General features: G+C 38.9%; 1 protein-coding gene across 1 annotated transcript in view; it reads right to left on the reverse strand.

Moving 5' to 3' along the window:
* Positions 1 to 24,820, reverse strand: part of LOC116070094 (C4b-binding protein alpha chain-like) — a 44,994-nt gene that overhangs the window by 9,262 nt on the left and 10,912 nt on the right. Inside the window, exons 3-10 of the mRNA XM_031341288.1 lie at positions 24,479 to 24,657; positions 23,484 to 23,666; positions 21,886 to 21,985; positions 17,893 to 17,978; positions 17,538 to 17,729; positions 12,336 to 12,515; positions 8,389 to 8,580; positions 2,787 to 2,975 (exon numbers count right to left, since the gene is read on the reverse strand). Of these exons, the coding sequence (XP_031197148.1) occupies positions 2,787 to 2,975; positions 8,389 to 8,580; positions 12,336 to 12,515; positions 17,538 to 17,729; positions 17,893 to 17,978; positions 21,886 to 21,985; positions 23,484 to 23,666; positions 24,479 to 24,644 (1,288 nt within the window). The 5' untranslated portion in view covers positions 24,645 to 24,657. The remainder of the gene's footprint in view (positions 1 to 2,786; positions 2,976 to 8,388; positions 8,581 to 12,335; positions 12,516 to 17,537; positions 17,730 to 17,892; positions 17,979 to 21,885; positions 21,986 to 23,483; positions 23,667 to 24,478; positions 24,658 to 24,820) is intronic.

The raw sequence follows: 24,820 nt of genomic DNA on the forward strand, positions 1-24,820 counted from the left end.
AACTCTTGTATCAAGTTTGAAGAAGAGGACTTTATAAGTTACTCTTTCTCTGAGATGAATGCATTTCCCAATTATCACAGCCAATGAACCAAATTCTTACCTCACCTAATGTCTATCCCTATCCCAGACAATATTTTGCTCTCATTTCTTCACAAATAATTTGTTCTTTACCACTTTGGCCATTTCTGCATATTTTTGGTCTCTTATAAGGGTTTCCATATATGTATAAAAAACTCATGAAAAGTTTGAAACCACCTCTTCATCAGTCTGTGTTGATTTGGTTCCTAGACAAAGTCAATGATCCCACTTCCTGGCAGATAAGGAAGCAGATATTGCTCCAAACCAGATACTTTTAATCTTAAGTGGTGCTGAGGGTTGAGCGATCAGGAGTAGGCTGCTTAATAAAAAATCCTCCAATTACAAACCCCAAAGAGAGATCCATAACAACAGAGTGACAAATAACAGTTCAAAAATACAGGAGACATGACAATCCAGAACAAGATGACTCCTCCACATTAAAAAAAAAAAAAAAAAGTGTGCCTCCTCAACTACTGAGCTCAAAGATACAAACATAGGGAAAATGAAGGTGAAGATGTTGGAAGTTTATTGAAAAATGATCAATGAACTAAAAGAGAATATAATCATATGCATTCAACCCAAGGACTTGAGATGAAATTCAGCAAAATAGAGGGGAAAGCCAACAGAATGGATGGGGAAAATAGCAATATAAAAAGTCAGCAACATGGAAATATATTCAGTGAATAAGCTGAGATTTTGAAAAACAGAAATACAAACAAAAAAATTCAATGAATCAGCGAAAGCATTGCCAACTCCTACTTAACAAGTAGATGAAAGGCCATCAGGAGGATAGGACAAAGTTGATGGGCTATCACATAGAAACATTGATGAGAAGAGAAGGAAATGACTGTGACAACAGCAGCCAAGAACTCTGGGACATGAGCAAGGTAACAAACCCAAGAATCCATGGGCTAGGAAAATGAGTAAGACAGACGTTAAAGGCCTACAACATCTATTAAAGTAGAAAAGCTCCCAGATCTAGAGAAAGGAATAAAGATTAAAACAAGGAGACATTTATTGAAATAGCGATTCAAACAGAAGGCCCTTTCTATGACATAGTGTACTCAAGATACGGAATGTACAAAACAAAAAAACAATATTAAAAGCTGGAAGGGAACAACACCGGCATACCTACAACAGAAGAAACATCAGGAGAACATCGGGTTTTACTTTCTTTTTCACTCAAGTCTAAAAGCCAGGAGACTATGGAATGTTACCTTTCAAGCCCTGAAATAAGTACCTGATAGCCACAACTCCTATTACCAGCAACACCATGGTGTGGGTTGCTTCTCTTGCTGCTGCCTCCAAATACCCTGACAAAAGCAACTTAGGGTGGGATTGCATTCACTCACAGTCCCGGGTCCATTACTGTGGAAGAGTAAAGCAGCAGGAACTTGAAGCCACTAGTCACATTACAACCACAGTCAGGAAACAGAGGGGATGGAGTGCACATTGCATACTCAGCTCTTTAGGCCAGGGTCCCACCTATGAAAAGGGTACCACCCATACTCAAGAGGTCTTCCCACCTCAACATGATCAAAATAGTCCTCCCCACCCTGACATATACACCAACAAACTGCCTAATTTAGTCAATCCCTCTCCAAGAGTCTCTTTTCAAGTGACTTGGCTGACAACTAAAACTGACCATGACAGTTTTGAAACTCAAAGAGATATAAGGACATCTCAAGTAAAGTACAAATCAAGGCAGTGAGTACCACCGAACTAGTGTTGCAGGAGACATTTGAAGAGACACTATACAGTGAGGCAAGACATTTTCAATGATGAGAGCGCAGAAAGTAATAAACACCATGAGAGAAATATCCAAACAAAGTAGAGCTAAGAAGCACTCTATCGTGTCCAACAGGATGAGCAAACCCCTAAAACTAATGGACAGGGCAAACAACTCAAGCAACCAGCAGAAAACAACTTGCAAAAACTGGTAACTAACTCTTACTAGTAGCATTAGGTGTAAATGTTCTCAAATCATCAACAGAAAACCAGACACTGGCTGACTGGTTCTGCAAACTAAATGCAACTGTCTGTACTTTCCAAGATACATCGACTGACTGAGATTTCTAAGAGACATTCATCTCCGGGAGTGGGGTTGCTCACCTTTAATCCCAGCACTCAGGAGGCAGAGGCAGGTGGATCTCTGTGAGTTCAAGACCAGCCTGGTCTACAAAGCAAGTACCAGGACGGACAGAGCTAAACAGAGAAACCTGTCTTGAAAAGCAAACAAACAAACAAAAAAATAAAGATCTATCAAGCAAGTGGAAACAAAAACATAAGGGAGAATAGCTATTCCAACAGTTTAGCGAAGGGGAACAATTCAACAATTTAACAAAAAGATGCACAGGACTCCTATGTATCCCAGCCTCACCACTATGTTGCCTCAAGTGGTTTTGAACTTAAATTTTCCTTGCATTGATTTTGATAAAGTTTCTTTTAATAATCTCCACACTATTAATATAAAGAAACTCTGGGACTGGAGAGATGGCTTAATGGTTAAGAACAGTGGCTGCTCTTCCAGAGGACCTGGATTCAATTTCCAGCACACACGTGGCAGTTCACAACTGTCTGTAAGAGAATTCTTGTTCCAGGAAATATGGCCTTAATACAGACATACATGAAAGCAAGACACCAATGTACATAAAATAAAAATAAAAAAAGAAAGTCCTCCCACAGAGCATAGTTGTGTAAGTTCTTACTTGGCTCACATGATGGTGTTCGAGGTTGCCATGCGCCATTTAATTTGCAAGTAGCTGAAAAGGTGTGACCTTTGCCACATTTATATGACACTTCATCATTGTAGGAGTAAGTACAGCCATTCTCAGGATGCGCTTTTGTATGCCGAATGACTTCTACACTCTCTGGGTCTGGTACTGGACAACATATCTCTAGAGGAAAAAAAAGAGATAATTAAAGGTCAACAATATCATCATGAAGACGTTCATATAGTTAATGATTCCATTAACACACCACTGAAGAGAAGTTTCGGGCAGCAGAAAAGGAAACCCAAAACACTCAGTCTGTACCTTATATAAAATTTCTAAAAAACTCAAATCCGGTCACCTCCTCCTAGTAAGCACGTTTTTATTGCTTGAGGATTTCAAACATGCCTCTAACATGTTTTACCTAAGTCAGCTCCAATTCTCCCCACATGTTCTCCCTTATTCCCTATTCCCTGTCAATTTCATGTTTCATTTGTTAAACACACCAAGTACACTTAATGCGTTCAGTATCTGCACCGGCGTAGGGCCATCTCCTGAAGCATGGCTAGCTGCATCCCTGAACAATGTGACAGCAAAAATTGGACTCTCCATTTTCAGACAGCCATCAATTGCTAATAGCTCTGTCTTGTGTCTCTAAATACAAGGAGAAAGTGGTTGGTTGGTTACTCCTATGATATGTATGCCTTTATTGCACCTGTGGGAAAATCTTGCTAGGCCAGGTATCTATTGTAGCTTGAAACTGTTTACAGCTGGAGAAAACTGATGATGACTCCCCTCCTCCCCCAGGAGTGTGCATGTCACCTTGCAAGCATCTAGGTTGATGCAAACTTGCCTTCTCCGTGTTCTATGATTCAAGTAGGAATGATAGCAATGACCTACCATTTGCCCCCTACTGACCAACGGCCTATTAAAGAAGTACCCATCCCTGGCACTGAGCTTTTTATTTGCTAGTCTATGGTGCCTGGCAGAGGCACTGTTCCTCTCCACACCCATAACAGGATAGTTCATCTTAAATTCTTTGTATATGTGTATATTTATATGTTTTGGAAGCTTATGAAGTAGAGTTTTTCTAAATGGCTTTTTAAAAATCTTTAGTGTTAAGTCTGCATTGGCCGGGAATCGGACCCAGGCCTCCCGCGTGGCAGGTGAGAATTCTACCACTGAACCACCAGGGCTACATGGAGAAACCCTGTCTCAAAAAACCAAAAAAAAAAAAAAAAAAAAAAATCTTTAGTGTTATGTCTTGTGATATCCTGCCCCTCTGCTCCGTTGCGGGTTCAGAAGCGAAAGAAAGCCGTGACAGGCCCGGGGCTGAGAGCACCATCCTGTGGCGCGAAACATTGGTGGTGGCCCCTGAGATCTAACAAGGACTTTGCATCTCGGAACATCAAAAGAACTGAAACTAAATGAAACTCAGCCCGTTTCTGCCAGAACTCCGTTTGAAGTGCTGTTTTGTATACAGACTGGTGTGCTGTTTTCCTGCTATCACGTCTATGCTAAAAACCAAGAATTGTTTCAGTTTCGATTCTGCATGTGCCATATAAACCCATTTTTCTCTAGTAAAGACACACGTTGATAAATCTTCTGGGTGTGGTTTCTTTGTCTCCTCCCTCACCCGCTTATTTCCACAGGTACTCAATTATCCCAGTTCGAGAACACCCATGGAGAGAGGGACTGCTGGACGGCCCCCCTCAATGTCTCCCCATACTTTCTCCTTTCTCCTGCCCTCCCACTCCTTCCATCCCACTTAACACTAAGACCAACAAATGGTCATAATCATAGCTGAGTTCAAGCACCATATGGAATATACATGGACACACAGAGAAGGCTGTTCTTCTATATTTTAGTGGAAATAACTTGAGTTCTCCATTTAGCATTGTGTGGGCTATAGGTATCATATATATGTTGCCTTTATTATATTGAGGTATGCCTATGTATCTCTAGTTTCTCTGGGGCTTTTATTATAAACAGATGTTGAGTTTGTCAAAATTCTTTTCTACACCTACTGAGATGTTCTCATGGTTTCTGTCCTTGAGTCTATTTATTGGCGAGTTGTATTTATTGTTACATACGTTGGGCCATCTACCTATGTACCTCTGGTATGATGCTGACTTGATCATGGTATGATCACTATTTGATGTGATCTTTAATTTGGTTTATAATTATATTATGGGGAAATTTTGCATCTGTGTTCATCATTGACCTATAATTGTATGTTTTTAGTTGGGCTTGTATCTGTTTCTGGTATCAGGATACTACAGGCATAATGAAAAGAAAATGAAGAGTTCTTTCTCTTTCTATGGTACATAAAAACTTAAAGAGTATTGCTATTACTTATTATTTGAAGATCTGATAGGAAGAATTTTTAACTTATTCACTTTAGATCCCTCTCACTGGCCCCTCCCAGTCACCTCCCCACAATCCTTCCCTTACTCCCCTCCCCTTCTCCTCTGAGTAGGTGGACCCCCCCCCCCATATCCCTCTACCCTAGCAGTATTCTCACAGAGGCCAGACAAGGCAGCCCAGCTAGAAGAACATATGCTACATACAGGCAATAGCTTTTGGGATAGCCCCGACTCCAGTTGTTCAGGACCCACATGAAGACTAAGCTGCCCATCTCCTACATTGAATAGGGAGACCTAGGCTCAGCTCCTGTATTTTCTTTGGGACTCTGACAGCCCCAAGAGTCCAGGTTAGTTGATTCTGTTGGTCTTTCTTTGGAGTTCCTATCCAAATTGGAAGATTTTAATTGTTGCTCTTACGTTGTTGTTTTTTTTTTTTTTTTTTTTTTTTTTGGATCTTTTTAAATCATTTACTTCATCTTGATCCAACTCTGGTTAGTCACATATACACAGAAATTTCACCCATCTTCCTCACACTTTCCTATTGAGATATAGGAACTTATTGAATACAGGTTTTTAAAGTATGTGTTTTATGATATTTTGGATTTCTTAAGTATTTGTTATAATGTTCTCCCTTTTATCTATGATTTTGTTAATTTGGGTCTTCTTTCTCTTTCCTTTCATTGATTTGGCTATTTGTTTGTCAATCTTGTAAATCTCATCAAAGAGGCAACTTCTTCAGTTCAGTTCCTTGGATTCTTGTTTGTTTGTTGTATTTTTCTTAATTTTGACCTTAGTACTATCTTTTTCATTCCAATTTTGTGTGTTTTAATCACATTTTTCCAAGTCTTTTAGGTGTATTAGTCCTTAATTTGACAGCTCTAAAAAAATTATATAAGCATTTAGTGCTATAAATTACCCTCTTAAAATTTCCTTCATTGTGTCCCATGAATTTTGACATATTGTGGTTTAATTTATATTCCATTATAGGAAATTTTAAGTTTCTTCTTGATTTCTTCATTGGCCCAATTGCCATTTAGTAATGTGTAGTTTCTATTCCTGTTGACATCCATCTTTACTCTACTGTTGCCCCCAAGGAATGTAGAATGTTATTTTAATGTTCTTATATTTGTTGAAACTTTATTTGTCTCCTAATAATGAAACAAGCTCTGTGGCCAGCTAAGAAGAATGTGTAACCTTTAGTGTACTCTGTAGATGCCTGTCAGGTCTGTCTTATTTATGTCATTTTAGTCCAATCTCTCTCTGTCTAGTTTTTGTCTGGTTGATCTGTCATTGATGAGAGTGAGGCAGTAAATAATCCACTATGACTATTTTGGTTAATCTATAGTTTTAGTTCTCATAATATTTCTTTTATTAAATTAGGTATATCTAAATTTGGTACATATATGCTCAGAAATATAATAATCTCTTAGCAAATTTTTCTTCCGTGAGTATGACATGCCGTCTATTTCTTCTGACCAATCTTTGTTGGAACCCTATTTTGTCAGATAACAAAATAACTAAACCTACTTGTTTTCTAGTTCCATTTTCTTGAGTATCTTTCGCATTTTTTTACCTTAAGTCGGTATCTATCATTGAGAATGGGTTATATTTCATGGAAGCAGAAAAAAAGATGGATCCTGTTTTCTAACTCACTCTGTTAGTCTGTCTCCTTATTGGAGAATCAAGACCCATGATATTGAGAGTTATTACTGAACAGTGTTTTAATTCTTGTCATTTGTTGTTATGGTGGTGTTTTCTTAGACGTCTTTAGATTTAACCATTCTAGACTTATTTACTCCTGTGACCTCATGGTGTGTTTATTCTTCTCTTGAGACTAAAGTATTCATTTCAATATTCACAATAGTCATAGCATTGTGGCCATAAGTCACAGTAATGTTTTTCTACCATGTGACATTTTTATTTCTCCTTTGATTATCACTGATACTTTTGCTAGGCATAATTGTGTGGGTTAACATATGTGGTATTTCTAAACTTGTAAAACATCAGTTCAATCACTTTTGCATTTTAAAATCTACATTGGAAAAAATCAGCTATTATTCTAATGGGTCTATATTTATAAATGATATTAACATTTCTTTCTTGCAGTTTACAATACACTTTCTTTGTTCCATACAGTTAGTTTCTTTCACTGTAAAATATCAAGGGAGTTTATTTTCTGGTCCAGTCTATTTGGTGTTCTTTATGCTCTGTCCACTTTGATAGGCACTTCTTACATTTGGAAATTTTTTTCTATGATTTTGCTGAAACTATTGTCAAAAAATAGTTTGTTAGTGACTTTGATCTGTGTTTTTTCTTCTAGAATTTGTTTGTATGTTTGCTCTTTTATAGTATTTCCAGAGTTCTTGCATGTTCCCTTCATTGGTGGTGGTCATTGTTTTAATTTTACATTTTTCTTTTTTGAGTGATTCAATCCCTCTACCTTGTGTTCAAGCCCTGAAATGGGATAACTCAGTAACAGGTCAATGGAAATGATTTCGTATGTTGTTTGTATTCACTCATACATTTTTCAAATATGATCCATAGCATAAAAATTCCTTATAATTGGAGTCTGTTTTTACTGCTAAAATGGCAAGCTTCTGCTAGATTAAAAAAAAAAAAAAAAGAAGAAGAAGAAGAAGCAATTTTTTTTTTTTTCTTAGAAATTTCACTGAGGTCTGTAAAATAGTAATTGCCTGGCTGGGCTCATCCTTTGCGCCCTCAAATAGACTATAAAAGAGGTGAAAGGAGCAAACCTCTTTCTATACAACCGAGGTAAGAATTCTAAGCCAGGAGTAACTCTCTTAAGTGTCAACCTACCCGTTGCTCAAGAGCTATAAAACTCATGCCAATTTGCAGCTGCCTGGATTCAGAATGGTCTCATGGACCAGAACCCCTGAAGCTCACTCACATGGAGAAGAAAGGACTTAGAGTATCAGTCTGACAAGATTGGAGCTGTGGGCTCCACCCCAGATCAACCAACAGTAACTTTGAAACTTAAATCTGCATGCTGTAAGACTTCTCTATCTATTTTTGTTTGATTCTAAAGTAGCCTACAGAAAGACTTAGAATCGTAGCGCCTGAAACTTTATAGTTACTTTTGGCACTAAATAACTTATTCTTCGGTTAAAATGGTGTATTCGGTTTTTTATTTTAAGTGATACAAGTATATTCATTTGAGGTCCAAGGTCCAGTCACTTAGACTTTTAATATGCATTTTGAAAACCAAAACTCACCCTTACATCCATTGAATGTCCTCCAACTGAAGTCCCTCTGACAAACCATAGTCATGCGCTCTCTAGTAACAGCTCTATAACCATAATTACAGTAGTAGGAGAACTCAGTCCCAACCGGATATGCTTCTTCCTTGCTTGGCTTGGAATATCCCCAGGAAGCATTTGGAATATCTGGTATATTAGTGCAACTATCTTCTCATGAAACAAGAAAAAGAGAGAAAAAAAAGGGCATTATTAAGAGGGCTGCCATAGCTCTCAGGGAACATGTCTTGTTAAAGGGTGTCAACAGGAACTAGAGTTCTGTAGCTCACATATTATAGACACCAGAAAACGTATAAAGACTCTGGCAAGTTTAGCCCAGCCCCTGACAGATTATAACCAATGTCACCACCAAATGTCTTCTTTGTATCAACTGTACTCCACAAGAATTCTTCTCTTCATTGTACTTTAGACTGTCTCCCTTCTAAATTGAAGGATTAGGCTTATTAAATGAACATGGCAGGAAAACTTTCATAAATAACAAATACTAGCTGTGTTTGTTTTCTTGACTAGTGAAATGGAACAAAGCCATTTCCCTCATCCAGGAAAGCTTAGAACAAGAACAATAAAAGTACTGAACACAACTGGGCTTTGAGTCCTGTCCTCTTTCCTTGCTTGGTGCTACTACCTCACATGTAATATACACATCTACAGAGTTGATGTTCATGACATTGTATCTCCAAACATTTGCCATGAGGCATAGAGCAAAATCCTTCAGAACATACAGACTGTCAGACCTTAAATATTCATAGAGTTTTGCACTTTCTATCCTACCCAATTTCAAGATGTCTTTATCATCTCATGAAGAAACCCTAGTTGTTGTTGTTCTTTTTTTTTTTTTTAAGTATTACTCCTACATTGAGCTTTTTAAATAAATGGAGTCACACAACATGTTTTGTTTCCTTTTTGTGGCTGGCTGTCTTTATTAGATACCATACTCTATGATTAATCCATATTCAGCATTTGTCAGTACTTCAGTTTTCTTGTATATGCCTTCCATTGTCTAGCCACACCCGTTTATCACTGTTGTCCTATGGATGGGTATTTGTGTTGTTGGCTACTATGAACAATGCTGCTCTGAACTTTCATGTAAAAATCTTCTGTGTGGATGTCTGTTTTCATTTCTCTCTGGTAGAATCAAACATTAACCACATGCTCAGACTTCAGAGGAACTGTTGCAATCATTTCCGAAAACGGCTGCAACAATTTAGATTCCTCTGTGGAACGTCATGTAGCCTTGATGAGATCACAGTTCCGGCTTCCTTTCTCCCAATAAGAACCTGTCCATCAAGCACCTGAGATCCCTGGAATGCCTTTCCATGCAAAAGAGGCATTCACAGAACTCCAAAACTCTAGCCAGTGATTTTCATTTACCCTGAAAACTCCTTCCCACTCTCCAAAATCCATATATACCCCTTGTCTACCCCGAAAAAAAGTGTATGCATTTAAACCTAACACAAATAAAGGTATGTGCACAAACTAAGATTGTCTCAGAGTTGTTTCATTGAAGATCATCAGACCACTGACTAAAAGAGGTATAACACTATATTCTTCTCCTCCCCCAGCCTCCCCCAACCTCTCACCCCCAGTATTGTCTCTCAGCCAGACTGGGATCCTGTAGAACTCTACCCATTCTGGACTGTGCTTCATCCTTCCAGCCTAGTGTGCAGACGCCTCTAGATATGGTGAACAGGAGAAAGCGAAGGATACAGAACCACAGCTGGACCCCAAAATGCTGGACCCCAAAATGCTGGACCCCAAAATGCTGGACCCTATAATGCTGGACCCCAAAATGCTGGACCCCAAAATGCATACTATATCCTTTATCCCTCTATTTCATTTCTTTTTGTTTTTCGTTCTTAAACATTTATTAGATCATCATTTCATCTATGAAATTAGTAGCGTCGATGTTAGACGTAGGAAGTGAAAAGGACTCATTTTGAATCTGACTATAACATATAGTAGTATCTATGGTGTAACTGGCTATGCTTTGAATTTATGTTCCTTGATTTAGTGATCTAATCTTACCTTCTTGTATGCCAGCATTTTACTGTCACTTCGAAGTGCTGATGTAAAACTGTGAACTAGGTAATGATGGGAAGGTAGCCGTGCCTACTTTTCCCTTTTGTTCCTAATTTTCTACATGAGTGAAGTTTCGATCAGATTAGTCTGTGGAAGATGTGTGATTTCACTTCTACCTTTACACCATATACTCAGATGAAATTCTATGTATGTACTCATGTATATAATTTAGAAACCATAAAGGAGAGAAAACATATGATGCTTGTCTTTTTGAGATTGGCTTAATTAGCTTAATGTGGTTATATTAATGTGGTTAGCTTAATGTGGTCGTGGAGCTGGAAAGAATAAATCACTTCATTCAGCAGAGCTCTTCCTGTAGTATAGGAACTATGAAAAGGGAAAAGGGGTGTGTCAATAAGTAGTCCTGCATCCGATTGTATTCACCAGCAAATATACATATCCTACAGCAGAGTCAAAACAACCAAATTTATCAATAGTTGAGGTTTTCAAGCCTATAAAATTAGGAATTGGAGGTGACAGTTTGCTGGCCAGCCTACTAGAACATTTTTTTTTTCCAAGATGGAGTTGTTCAAAACCAGAATGTAATTGCTACAGCTGCCTTCCAGGGGTTCGCTATCCTGTGTAGTGGAAGCTGGATGGGGGAATAGACCAGATGTCTGGCTACTGACATCTGCTAAATTAAGCTTTTCACAGCGTGGAACCTGGGAAAATTCACAATATTCAATAACAGACCATCCCAAGCAGATCTTTTACCCAACAGCTATGGTACTGCCATTGATGAGTTCTCATAGGGCTAGTGTTGTTGCTAGTTCAGTTCAATGGCCTTTCAATGTTTCTATCAAGTATCCATGGACTCGCTGAACAAATGCATCTCAATTGGTTGTAACTCTTGATTATTCTCCAAGACACAGGGAACGGTTTCTTTACTAGCTTCGTCAGCCTAATAGATGCTACTCCAGGATAGAGACTGCCCTGCTACTTATTTTTCCAACTGTTACAGAAGCCCCAGAGATATAAAGGCTCCTAGTGCCTCACAGGTACAATAATAAGAGTACAAGGGATCAGAGGCCTCCTCTCCTTAGCAATTGTGTGTGGCCTTGACAAGTTACTCAACTTCTAAAAAGGTTTCCTCATCTGCCAAATTAGGGCAATAACCCTACCCACAATTGAATTATTGCCCGAATTCTTTTTATGAATGAAAACTAGTTCCACCTTAATATTATAAGTTTTATCACTCTTTTTTTTTTATATTTTCTTTATTTACACGTAAATTTTTCCTTTCCCAGTTTCCCCTCCAAAAAACAAACAAACAAAAACAACAAGAACAAATCCCTGTTGCCTCCCCCCTCCCCATGCCTGCCACCCTACCCTCTCCCACTTATTGGCCCTGGCATTCGCCTACACTGGAGAGATGGCTCAGCCATTAAAGGCTAGGCTCACAACCAAAAATATAAGAGTTTTGTCACTCTTAAAATGATCCCCAAGATAATTGTTTTAGAGTGTCTAGTCCACATAAGACTTTTATACAAATCTTAGAAAGGGACATTTTATTATCCATCTTTCAAAATTATTTTGTTAGGCAATTACCAATAAACTGTCAAAAATTAATGAAACATGTATACCAATCTTCTACATCAACAGTACCAGTGCCTCTCCTTAGGAGTAGAGTGTAGATGACCATGTGTGACAGATGACTTTACAAGGAGTACCAAAATCATCCTCTTTCCAACAAGAAGACAAGATAAAATTATTAATCTAAATTTAAATTTTTGTGATTCAGAATCTAGACATCCAAGTATGTCCACACATATATACTTGAGTATCTTTAGATTCCAACTGTGAAACTCTTCATGGTCCATACTTACTGAGCTCACAAGTCGGGTAAGAACTCCAGTGGCCATCAGCTTTACAATAGATGACGCTGTTGCCTCTGAGGACAGACCCTTTCTGGCAGGCCAATCTAACAGAGTCTTTGTATTTATAGGTAGGTTTATGTCCAGAAGCAATTATTCCACGTGAAATATTTGGCCGAGAACACACGATTCCTACAGAATTATGAGAAAAAATAAGTACATTTTAAAAGACAAACATATGGGGCAGTGGCTCAATGAATAAAGTGCACATAAAGACCTAAGTTTTAATCCCCCAAACCCACATAAAAATCAGGCACGGTACCATGCATTTGTGATTCCAATGATCCTATGATAAGAAACTCCCCTATAGCTAGAAGGACAGTTGTCCTGGCATATGCATCGTAGACGCAAAAGCCAGACATGGTAGAGTGTACTTTTAATCCCAGTCTTTGGAAAGCTAGGGCTACATGATCAGAGCCTATCTCAGGGTAGGAGGGGGGCTGCCTCAATCTAGAAGTTCAGTACCAACCTCCAAGGTTGTCCTCTGATCTCCACATACATACAATGGCACTCATGCACCTGCGCACACACCATAAATACAGACATATGCACACACACACACACACACACACACACACACCATAGAGACATATGTACACACAGTCACACATACGTACACATCATATACAGTATCACAGATAAGCTGAGATCTAGGGATATAGCTTAGTGGAAGAGTACCTACCAAGGGTGAATGAGACCCTGGGAACCACAAAAAAACAAACAAATAAATAAAAAATATTTCTTGGCAAATTAACAGATACATAATAATAAGAATATTATTGAAGATGGAAGACTAGGGGAATGCATCTGGATCAACTGGGGAAGAAGTCAGAAGTGTGTGTGTGTGTGTGTGTGTGTGTGTGTGTGATTTAGAAGTAAAGAAAGAGCTTTAGATATCCACAAAGTAATTGCAAAGGATGCCAAAAAAGAGCAGCAGAAGGAAGAAACAGACCCTTGGCCCAGAGAAGCAAGTCTAAGATAGCTTCCACTACTCGGTTCTCTGTGCGTTAAAGGGAATGGAAGTCACCCAAAAGGTAAGCCACACAAAAAGTTGGGAATTCTGACTTGCAAAACAAGCTGAAAACTTTCATGACTCAAATCCAGTTGTAGGTTTTGATGAGACAGGGATTCCTCTGGCAGAGGGGTCAGAGGTGAAGAAAAGCCCCTTTTGTCCTAGGACTATCTGACTTGGGAGACAGCAGCCAAGTAGGCACAATCTTGAAAGAAAATCTATTCCTACAATTGAGCTACCCTGGACCTGAGGTTAAAAAAAAAAAAAGAGCCACAGGTCAGGGAGCTTTAGTGTAGCCTGCTGCAGCCCCTGTGTGAGGAAAAGTCCGGAGCAGTAACTATGGATACAGGCAGATGAGTGAAGGATTCTTCCTACCTCACTTAACACAGTAAAGATCATTCCTAACAAAACATACCCTGGAAGCTGCCTTCCAGGTGATTCTACATTTGCTCAAATTGATAACTAACCAACCCTAACCATCACTGATCAAGAGGGAAAATCTACGAGTCTCTAGCACAGAAGAAAGGAGGGTAATACAAAAAATATGCAGAATCTACTCAATGGAATTATAGGAGAAAATTTCCCAAATCTAAAGAAATATTTCAAACAAAAGAGGTATTTAGAATCCAAAATGGACATGAGAAGAGAAGGAGCCCCTGCAGTATACATCATAGTCAAGATAGAAACAATGGCCAAAGCATAAAAGCCAATGACTCAGTGAGTAAAGACACTTGCTAGCCAAGCCTAAGTACCTGAATTCAATCCCAAGAACCCACATGGTGGCCAATTTCTCTGATTAAAATGGGCTTTAATATGGCGGTTACTCAGAAAATTGAAAATTGATGTACCACAAGACTGAGTTATACCACTCCTGGGCATATATCCAGTGGGTGCCCCAGCCTACTAAAGGGGCATGCACTCAACTATGTTCATAGCAGCTTTATTCATAATGGCCAGAAACTGGAAAAAACCTAGGTGTCCGTCAATGATGAACGAATAAAGAAAATGCGGTACAATTACACATTGGAATATTATTCTGCTATTAAAACCAGTTACATCATTAGATTTGCACACAAATGAACAAAACTAGAAAAAAATCATACTGAGTGAGGTAACCCAGACCCAGACAGACAAACGGAAGGGAGAAAAGATTGGAATAAATAAATGGAATTGGGGGACATTTCAGGGGCAAGGTGGAAACCTAGACCAATGGAAACTCCATGGAATCTACAAGAGTAACGCTAGCAAAGACTTCTAGTAATAGGGAGCACACAGCCCGAATCAGCCATCTTCTGTAATCAAGGAAGACTTCAAGTGGAGGGATTGGAACACCAACCCAGCCACAAAACCTTCAACTTTCAGTTTGTCCTGCCACGGTGTGTGCTGGGACCACGGCCTGGCATAATGGTCATCAAAGAGACCAGAAAACTTCATCCGATAACAGCTGAGAGCAAATGCAGAGTCCCACAGCCAAACATCAGGTGGGGTTCAGGAAGTCCTCCTGAGGAGAGGGAGGAAGGATAGAGGAACCAGAGGGGTCAGAGGTACACCATAAGGGTGCAGCCCACAGATTCAACTGACTGGGACTCATGGGGCCTCACAGAGATCAGGAAGCCCCCGTAGGGGCTGACCTATGTCCCCTGCATATATGTTACAGCTGAGTGCCTTAGTGTTCTTGTAGGACACTAAGCAATGGGAGAAATGGATGTCCCTGGCTCTTTGCTCACTTGTGGGACACTTTTCCTCCTACTGGGTTGTCTTATCCAGCCTTGATGTGATGGAATGTGCCTGGTCTTATTGTAGCTTGTTATGTAGTGTTTGCTTGATGTCCCGGGGAAACCTGCTCTTTTCTGAAGGGAGGCAAAGGGGGCAAGAGTTTTGGGAGAAAGGAGGTGGGAAGCAGAGGCTAGGGGGAGAAGATGGAGGGGAAACTGTGGTCAGGATGTGTTACATCCCCTCTTCACTTCAATCATCCATCGGACTCCTGACAGCCTCTGTTTGAGGGCTAACATCTGAGAGCTAAGACAGATGCTCTCTGTTGACTGTTTGTCTTTGAAGAAGCTGCCTGACCACGCCTACCACCTGAATACACCCATCGCCTGAGCACGCCCACTGCCTGAGTATGCCAGCCCACTGAAGATCTTCAGAACCTGGAAGACTTTGACACCTGAACTTTCTTTATAATTAATTCAAAGACTTGTTTTCAGTTTCCCCTGTGATTATAAAAACCCTGTTTGTTCTCAGTAAAGTGAAGCCTTGATTGGGACGCAACTTGGCTTCGTGTTTTCTCTTGCATTTCAAACCCTCTCTTTCAGGTCCTTTATTCCCTCCTAACTGAGGAGAACCCCGTTCATGAAACTGCGGGCAGTTTCAAGGATGTATTATTATATGAGAGAAAAAATTAAAAAAAAAATAAACCAAATTTAAAAACCCATTAAAATGATCATATGCCATGACCAAGTTGATGTTATTCCAAAGATCCAATGTCGTTTCAACATAAGTAAAAAGGTTAAGGCTAATAATATTCAGCATATAAATAGACTGAAGTACATAAATCACATGGTCATCTCAACTGATACAGATAAAGCATCCAACAAAGCTCGACATCTCTGCACGATAAAAGTCCTGAAAAAAGTAGGAATCGGAGGCCCACACCTCAACATTACAAAGGCTATAAGCAGCACATCTGTATATGTCAGGGTCTCTGCAAACAGGCCAGCACAGGGTCAATCTAGGAGAGGCGAGAAGGAAATTCAGCTTCACATGACTCGGCAGCTGCTGTTAGTTCCAGGCACAGTATTTTAGGCGTATTTAAGCGCAGCACAATTTGGGTAAAAGTTTCCTTGTGATAAATAACTTAATCCCATATACACAACAATGCTTAAGCCATGATTACATTGAAATTCTTGTAAAGCTCAAGTGATATCGTCCATAAAAATGAGTTTTATAGATTAACTGAGTAAGTAGGCTTAAGGTAAACAATGCTCATGATAAAGATCTGGAGGAGGGTAGTGGTGTAGATTGACATAGATAAACAAGCTCAGGAAAAGGGTCTGGGGCAATCAGTGTGGCCTACCCATGCAGATAGTGCAGAGATATTAACTACATCTCCCTCCTGGCTGGGAGATAGGTTATACACCTTTCCCTTTGAAGAGACAGTCCTGCATGTTTTAACATTCCTGCTCTCCTTAGTGCTAATGGGTGAGCACAGGACCTATGTGCCTCCTGGCCAACATCATACTAAATAGGAAGAAAAAGAAACAGTACTTCCTCTAAAATCTGGAGGGAAACTAAGGTACCTACTCTTGCTACTCTTATTCAGTGTAGTGCTTGAAACCCTGGCTGGAGTGATAAGACAAGAATAAGAAACAAAAAGAATACAAGTGGGCTAGAGAGATGGTTCGGCGGTTAAGAGCACTGACTGTTCTTCCAGAGGTCCTGAGTTCAAGTCCCAGCAACCATATGGTGGCTCACAACCATCTGTAATGGGATCCAATGCCCTCTTCTAGTGTGTCTGAAAAGAGTGACAGTGAACTCATATACATAAAATAAATAAATATTTAAAAAAAAATACAAGTAGTAAAAGAAGAAGTGAAAATAGTCCCTGTTTGCTGATGGCCTGTCCTATATAAAAACAAACAAAAACACTTCAAAGACTTTGCCAGAAAACTCTTAGGACTAATAAATACTTTCAGTTCAAGAGCAGGCTATAAAACTACATACATATCGCTAGTTCTAAATAGACAAAGGATACAATCTATTTTTCTTTCTTCTACTAAAGAGATTGCAAGACCACATTTTCATATGAAAGTGCCATGAGACCAATGTTACCTGGACTGCCAAACTCTCTTCTAAGCTGTTGGTATGTCCAGAATGCTTTTCCAGACAAGAATGTGTAGCTAATCTTAGAACAGATTATAGATGAATAACAAGAAACTCTTACATTACCAAATCAATGTGACCTGGTGTTACTTGTACCTTAGTGCAGTGAGTATCTCTTAGCCAAATAACAAATACATCTACACACTCATTAATTTTTATCTTTAAGTCATTCTACTTCCCACAATAAATTCACCTTCCTCTTTTTTTAAAAAGTAAAATGTAAGTGAAACGATTGAAAACAATACATCCCTGGGACTTACTTTCACAGGTAGGAGGGCTTGGACTCCAAACACCTACTGTTTTGTTCACCACAGTGCAGGTAATGGAGGCATTGCCCAAGAGTGAGAAGTTGGGATCACACCTATAGGTGACTGAGGAACGATATGGGTAGAAGTCTTCTCTACCATTGTGCTTCCCATTGCTGATGTCTGGAGGGATCCCACACTTTGCAACTGAGAAATTTATAAGAGAAAGAAATGTTCAGGGACAGGCATCATAACAGAGATAAAATTCTAACAACTGTATATGGAAAGTAAAAAAACTTCAGTGAGGATGCACAGAATTGTTCCCTAAGACACTTATGTGTTTAGCCAAGTTAGAAAAATCTCTACTTACTTACACATTGTGGGAGAGGATCACTCCAGGTAACTCCTTTGCCTTGGATCTCACAATAACTAGTGGATGAGCCAATTAAGATAAATCTAGATAAGAGAAGGTCAAAGGTATTAATGGAATTCACACTTTAAATTATATAAAGGTGACTAAACAGAAAGACATTAAAATGAAGAAATGATGTTTTCTCAGCTAAGGAGTCACAGAGAGGATTTTTGGGAGATGGGGACAAAAATAGAACAAAGTGTAATGACATATATGTTTGAAAATACCACCATGAACCCATTTCTTTGTATGTTGAAGATTAGCTTAAAAGTCAAAAAGGACAGTAACACATAGGTATAAAAACACCACACTAAAACCCATTACTCTTTATGCTAACTGTCTTAGTTAGAGTTTTACTGCTGTGAACAGACACCATGATGACTAAGAGAAGTCTTATAAAGAACAACAAAGCAAGACAGAAAACAAGCTGGACAAACTCCAATCTCTATATATCTCCATGTATGATGTCAAAGTGGTCTTCAGATCTCCAACTCCTTTCCATCTTTGTTGACTGCAACAAATTTCTTTCTCCTTGGCTGGTTCAATTAACTCCATTAGCAGCTTTCCTCAGCAGATATCACAAGGCTCTGGCTTTTCGAATATCTTGGGATTTCCAAATGCCTGGAATTCACATATGATCTTTTGGGCTCCTCCAAAGGACTTGGGACACATCTCCTGCTCTGCTCTCTGTAACATTCTAGATTCTGCTAACTCCACTCTACTGCTGCTGTTATTCCTGGTGATCATCCCATGGTGCTGGCATCTCTAGTACACTGGGGTTTTCTGCTGCAACTAGGCTTCACCAACCTCTTATAGGCTCTCTTCATGGTTCCAAGCCTCAAATTATTTACATGAACCCTTCAGTCCTGGGCCATCAACTGCTACTGAGGCTATACCTTCACCAATGGCCTTCCCTGATCTCTCACAGTGCCAAGTCTCAGCTCCTCTTCATGATTCCTTTAAACCTTCAAAACCAACACCACCTTGGTGACTCTTACACATTACAAAGTTCAGTTGCAGCATGAGGTACAATCTTGGCTATCCCTGGAACACAGCCTCTTTGTGCTCTCAGAAAACACTTCCCCAGGAGATTTCACCTCAGGGATGCTGGTCTCTTCTTAATCACCACTAATTTCTTACCTCCAGCTAACTAGGATCAATTGTCCCAGTATTCCCTTCTATTCTTGACTCAAAAGCCAGAGTCACATAGTTGAAGCTGCTCAGTCCTACTGCTTGCTTGGACTGGAACATGCCCCCCCCACACACACACACACATTTTGTTCTATTACATTATCACCAGCTTTCTGTTTTCCAACTACTTCCAACTGCCTAAGCTTGGTTGTCCTGGAACTTGCTCTGTATATTAACCTTGAACTCAGAGATCTGCACCCCTGTCTCTTGGGTACATATATTAAAAGCATACATCATGCCTGGATTTAAGCTTTTCTTCACCTAGAACTTGCTCTGTCTGAGGCTGGACTTGAACTCAGAGATCTACTGGGCTTTATTTCCTGGGATTAAAGGTATGTACCATCATGCCCGAATTTAAATTGAGCTGGGTAGGATCTTGCCCTAAAGTCCCACTCCCTTAATCTGTTATCTCCTAAAACATACAATTCAGCTCATTCTACTTCCTGGTGCCTCTTTAATACTTAAACCATATATTTTGTATTTTTCTTTCTCAGCTTGCTATGCTTATTCAAAATGTTCTTCATGAGACTTAACCAGAGAACAAAGTTTCTCCTGGTTTTTTTGTTTTGTTTTGTTTTGTTTTTTTGAGACCTCCTTTGTCAATGAATTAGTATAAACCTCTTTACCTTAGCCTCAGGTAGAATCTTCAGGCAAGGGTAAAAAGCAGCCACATTCTTCACCAAAATACCACAAAAATTATCTTTAGGCCACATACTAAAATTCTTCTCCACTGAAACCTCTTGGGCCAGATCTGCATAGTTCAAATCACTCTCAGCAATAAAGTCTTCCTTATTTCTACTAGGATAGCCCATTAAGTCCCACTTAAAGCATTCCACCACTTTCCAAATCCAAAGTCCCAAAATCCACAGTCTTCCAAACAAAAGCATGGTCAGGCCTAGCACAGCAATACCCCACTCCTGGTACCAACTTCTGTCTTATTTAGGATTTTACTGCTGTGAACAAACACCATGACCAAGGTAACTCTTATAAGGATAACATTTAATTGGGACTGGCATACATATACACACATAACATACACACATACATAAAGTTACTTTTTTTAAGAGAGTAAGGCTAGTTCTAGAGGTCTTCATATATAGTCCCAGCAACTTTGGAGAATTGGCTGGAGGTTTTTGAATCTGAGAGCAACCTGAGCCACTTAATAAGATCTTGTCTCAAATAAATCAAGAAAACAACTGCAGGTAAACCTTGAGTTTCACACATAAAGAATAGTACCTTCAGGCAGCCAAACAAGATGTAAGTTATATATAAGAGAAGGAAATTGACATTAGCCTCAACATTCTCTGTAGCATCATCCACCAGCAAAAAATGGACTGCTGTAGTACCCACAGGTTATGTGATACTTTCATACTTATCTATAATATGTTCTGATTGCTGTCATCTCTGCCCCCTTTCACTCCTTCCTACTCCCATCACTCACCCTTCTCTCCACAAGTTCCATTTGCATCTTTTTGTTTTGTGACCTATGAAATTTAACTGGGTACATTGCCTCTTATGTCCTAATGTGTCAGATAATTTGAAAGGTTATTCTGAAGGTGAGCATGGCTAATACTAGTTATCAGGGGACAACTGGATCACTTATACACAATAGTAGTTTGTAACTACATTTTTACAAAGGCATCAGAACATTGTTCAGAACAGCAAAAGATTGAAAATATCCATGAATCATTCCAAAGAGTTAAGCCATGACACAACCATACAGTAAAATTCTCTGCAGTTGGAGGGGAAATTAATGAAGAACCTCTCTACATACAAGCATAAAATATGTCCAAGATTTACTGATGAGTATAAAAGTAAAGTGTGAAAAACTACCCCATTCTTTTTTGAGGGTGTGATCACTCCTATGTTCCAGTTAGTGGCACTGCTCCTATGCACTTGTGGGTGGCACTAATACACCTAGTACATTTTAAAAAAGAAAGCAAACAAACAAAAACATGAAGTTGGGAGAAGAGGACATGTTGTAGGGAATATAGGGAAAGGAAAATAGGGAAATAGGGATGGTTATGATACTATTTCATTGTATGCATATATGACATTCTCACAATAGAGGTGTGCAATTCTCAAGAATAAATTAGAATATAAAAAACTGAACCCAGCTGGGTTTAATGATGCAAACCTTTAATCCTAACACTTAGGGGGCAAAGGCAGGTAGATCTCTGTAAATTTAGGGCCAGCTGGGTATATATGGAGTTCTAGACCAGTGATGGCTACATAGTGAGATCCTGTCATTATGAAATGAGCCATTCATAATGATTTATTACAAATTCATTATGACAGGGTCTTGTTATATATCCATCATTGGTCTAGAACTCACATATATATAATTAGATCATTTAAACATGTGCTGATCTCTTGTCTTGTATTTGAATGAGAGAACACTACAATGATACAAAAAAAAAACTGAAAAATAAATAAATTCTTTTTTAGCACAGGAAGGAATAGGGCCCATGGAGATGGAATGGAAGTAAGAATTCTCAATAAATACTCTTTATATCACTTCAAAATTTGAAAGTAGCTGTTTTTAATGTTAATATAGAATTATTTTTTTATTTTTAAATTTTATTTATTTTTTATTTAGTTTTTACATATCAATTGTTCCTTTTCCCTCAGTCCCCATGTCACAGAGTCCCTCCTACAGAGTCTCTTAACCTCTACTTCTCCAAGATGGTGGGTCCCTTTTGGGTAAGCCCCCACCCCACCTCTCACAGAAGAATTATTTATTAAATACCTCACACTTACCCTTCTGAGCAGCTGAACTCTATCTGTGATCCAAAAGTGAAATCTGTCTTAACTTTCACCTCTCCATTTTGTAAGTCTCCTGGATTCCCACATGATTTTTCTAAAGAAAAATCAAAATGATGGTAAGGGATTCCCACCATCCACAGACACTGTAATTAGAAACCAGCAGGTCTATGTCCACCTCCACATCCAGAAAGAATTACTTGTTTAGAGTCATGTTCATCTGAGTCTGACTCACTGAATTTTTGTTCTGGAGGGAAAAATGAACACAGAAATTATTATTTCTTCATTTTCACCCTGGTATAATTTAGCAAGAACCATTTCCTTGATTATGAGAAAGATAGACAGACAGACAGACAGACAGACAGAGACAGAGAGAGAGAGACAGAGAAAAGAGATTATATGCTGTTACTGTTGGTCGACAGTATGTAAAGTATTCCCTACTCACAGTGAATTATCTGATCTTCCAAATTCATGAAATATTTTGTTTTGTGCACTGTTTTACTTAATTTTATAAATTAGTATACGAAATAGTGGGTTTCATTATGACACTTTCATATATGAATAGCATTGTATTTTATCATCTTTACCAGCTATTCTGGTCATTGTCCTTTATCCAATGTATGTGTGTATTTATGTGTGCATGTATGCATGTATGCATGGATTATGTAGGTAGATATTATGTGTGTATGCATGCATGTATGTATGTATGCATGGATGTATTTTCATGTATTTTAAAAATCTAGATTCTACATATAAAAACAAACATTCACCATGTGTTTGAGGTAAGATTATTACCTTCTGGTCATTTAATCCTTAGATTTTTTTTAAGGTTTATTTATTTACTACATGTAAGTACACTGAAGCTGTCTTCAGACACACCAGAAAAGGACATCCAATCTCATTACAGATGGTTGTGAGCCACCATGTGGTTACTGGGATTTGAACTCAGGACTTCCAGAAGAGCAGTCAATGCTCTTAAATGCTGAGCCATCTCTCCAGCTCTCCTTAAATATTGTTATCATTATTATTATAATCATTACTATTGTTGTTGTCATTGTTATTATTGTTTGGGGGTGAAGGTGCAGGCATACACATGCTACAACATGCATGTGGAGGTCAGAGAACAACTCTGGAAAGTCAGATCTCTTCTTCCATGTTTACATGGGTGTGAGGAATCAACATTAGGTCACTTGGTTTCCTATAGAATCCAGAATGACCATCCCAGGGATGGCACCACCCACAATGAGCTGGACTTTCCCCCATAAGTCACTAAGTAAGAAAACGCCCTATGGACTTGCCTACAGCCAGATCTATGGAGACATCTTTTCAACTGAGGCTCGCTCCTCTCTGATCACTTAGATTCTTGACATAAAAATACCCAGTACAGTTTATTTTTCTACATTGCAAGTAGCACACTTAATTTCTGCTTTCTTTTCTTCTGCTTTCTAGAAGATCCATACTTGTACATATTAAAATTGCTACTTAATGAATTCACTAGTTCCTTAGTGACTTAAAAATGCAATAATTATATAACCTGAGACAACTTTTTAAAACTGACAATTGCACAAGTGAGAAAAATAAATGTTGATACTTACTCACACAGGAGATAGAAAGCTTCCATTCCCCCGAAGGTCTACAGAAAATAGTCTGGCTTGAGGATGCCCTAGAATAGCCAGGGCGGCAATTGTATTTCAGGTTGGTGTAACTTTCAAAGTCTGTCTGATTCATCTCACTGGCTGGCAGGGCATAGGGTAAGTCAGGTGGTGGACCACACTTGCCTAGATACCAAGGAGACAGAAACACCAAACGTTATTCCCTGAGATGCAGCGTCATAATGTTTCAGTAGTGCGATTTTAGAGAGGGAACAATTCTTTTCTCCTCTATCAAGAAAAAATAAATCAAAAAATGCACTATTTCTCTGTCATGGACCCATGAGAGATGTGCAAATAATGTCTGTTAATAAGTGATGATGATGATAATTAAAGGCTACACTTTTATCTCTTTTCTACTATATAAAATACTTCTTCTAAAAAGAAGACAGATGTAAATTTCATCAACCTGTATTATCTCTGCTCAGAATGCATATATGGAAAACCAAAAATTCTTATAAATAATACAGAGTGCTTCATTTGAACTGACACAATAAGCCAGACACAGTGGTGTGTAAGAGAGATTGTGAATTCAAGTCCACCTCTGGCTACATAGAAGAGAAAATGAAATTCTTGGATTAAAAAACCTTCATACTACTTTCCCTATTAGAAAAGAATGAAGATACACAACTAAGTTGCCATTTCAGAGCCCAGTGGGAGTACACTCCTCCATTGCAGATCAACTCCCAGGCTGCCAAATGGCTTCCCTTGCTGTTAGACAACATAGATTTATTTCAAATCCTGGCTTCTTTGGAGATTTAAATAAGAAATTCTAGGTTAAACACTTAGAAACTCCCGCTGTTGTGTGTGACATTAACTCTAGCTGGCCAAATAAATTCTTTGTTGTTGAAACTGGATCTCCGCTAACTTAGCGATCTCATATTTTTAAATCTTGTAAGTAACTGTTGGTGGTCCATCTGGACTGGTTGCCCACCACTCACCAAATACAGCAACCCAAAGAGCAGCAGTGAAGGTCATTTGGAACAAAGTTGGGCCAGAGACTCTGCAGAGAGTAGAAAAGCGCCAGGCCACAGCATCTCTGTTTCTATGAAGCCTCCCATGTGCAGCTCTTGTGGGGAGCAGAATCCGCTGCTGCTTTGTCCACATTTGTTCTGCCAACCTGAATTCAGTAAAAAAAAAAAACAAAGCCATTTAATCTCCTTGCCATAGAGCATTGGGATACATGCTATGATAGCCACGTCTTCAAAGAAACTATAGTCTTGGTGGGAAGATAAGACATGAGCATCGATGTTACGACATGACACAGTGTGAGGACTCACCTC

Source organism: Mastomys coucha, unplaced genomic scaffold (assembly GCF_008632895.1).
Source record: "Mastomys coucha isolate ucsf_1 unplaced genomic scaffold, UCSF_Mcou_1 pScaffold1, whole genome shotgun sequence".
NCBI lineage: Eukaryota > Metazoa > Chordata > Mammalia > Rodentia > Muridae > Mastomys > Mastomys coucha.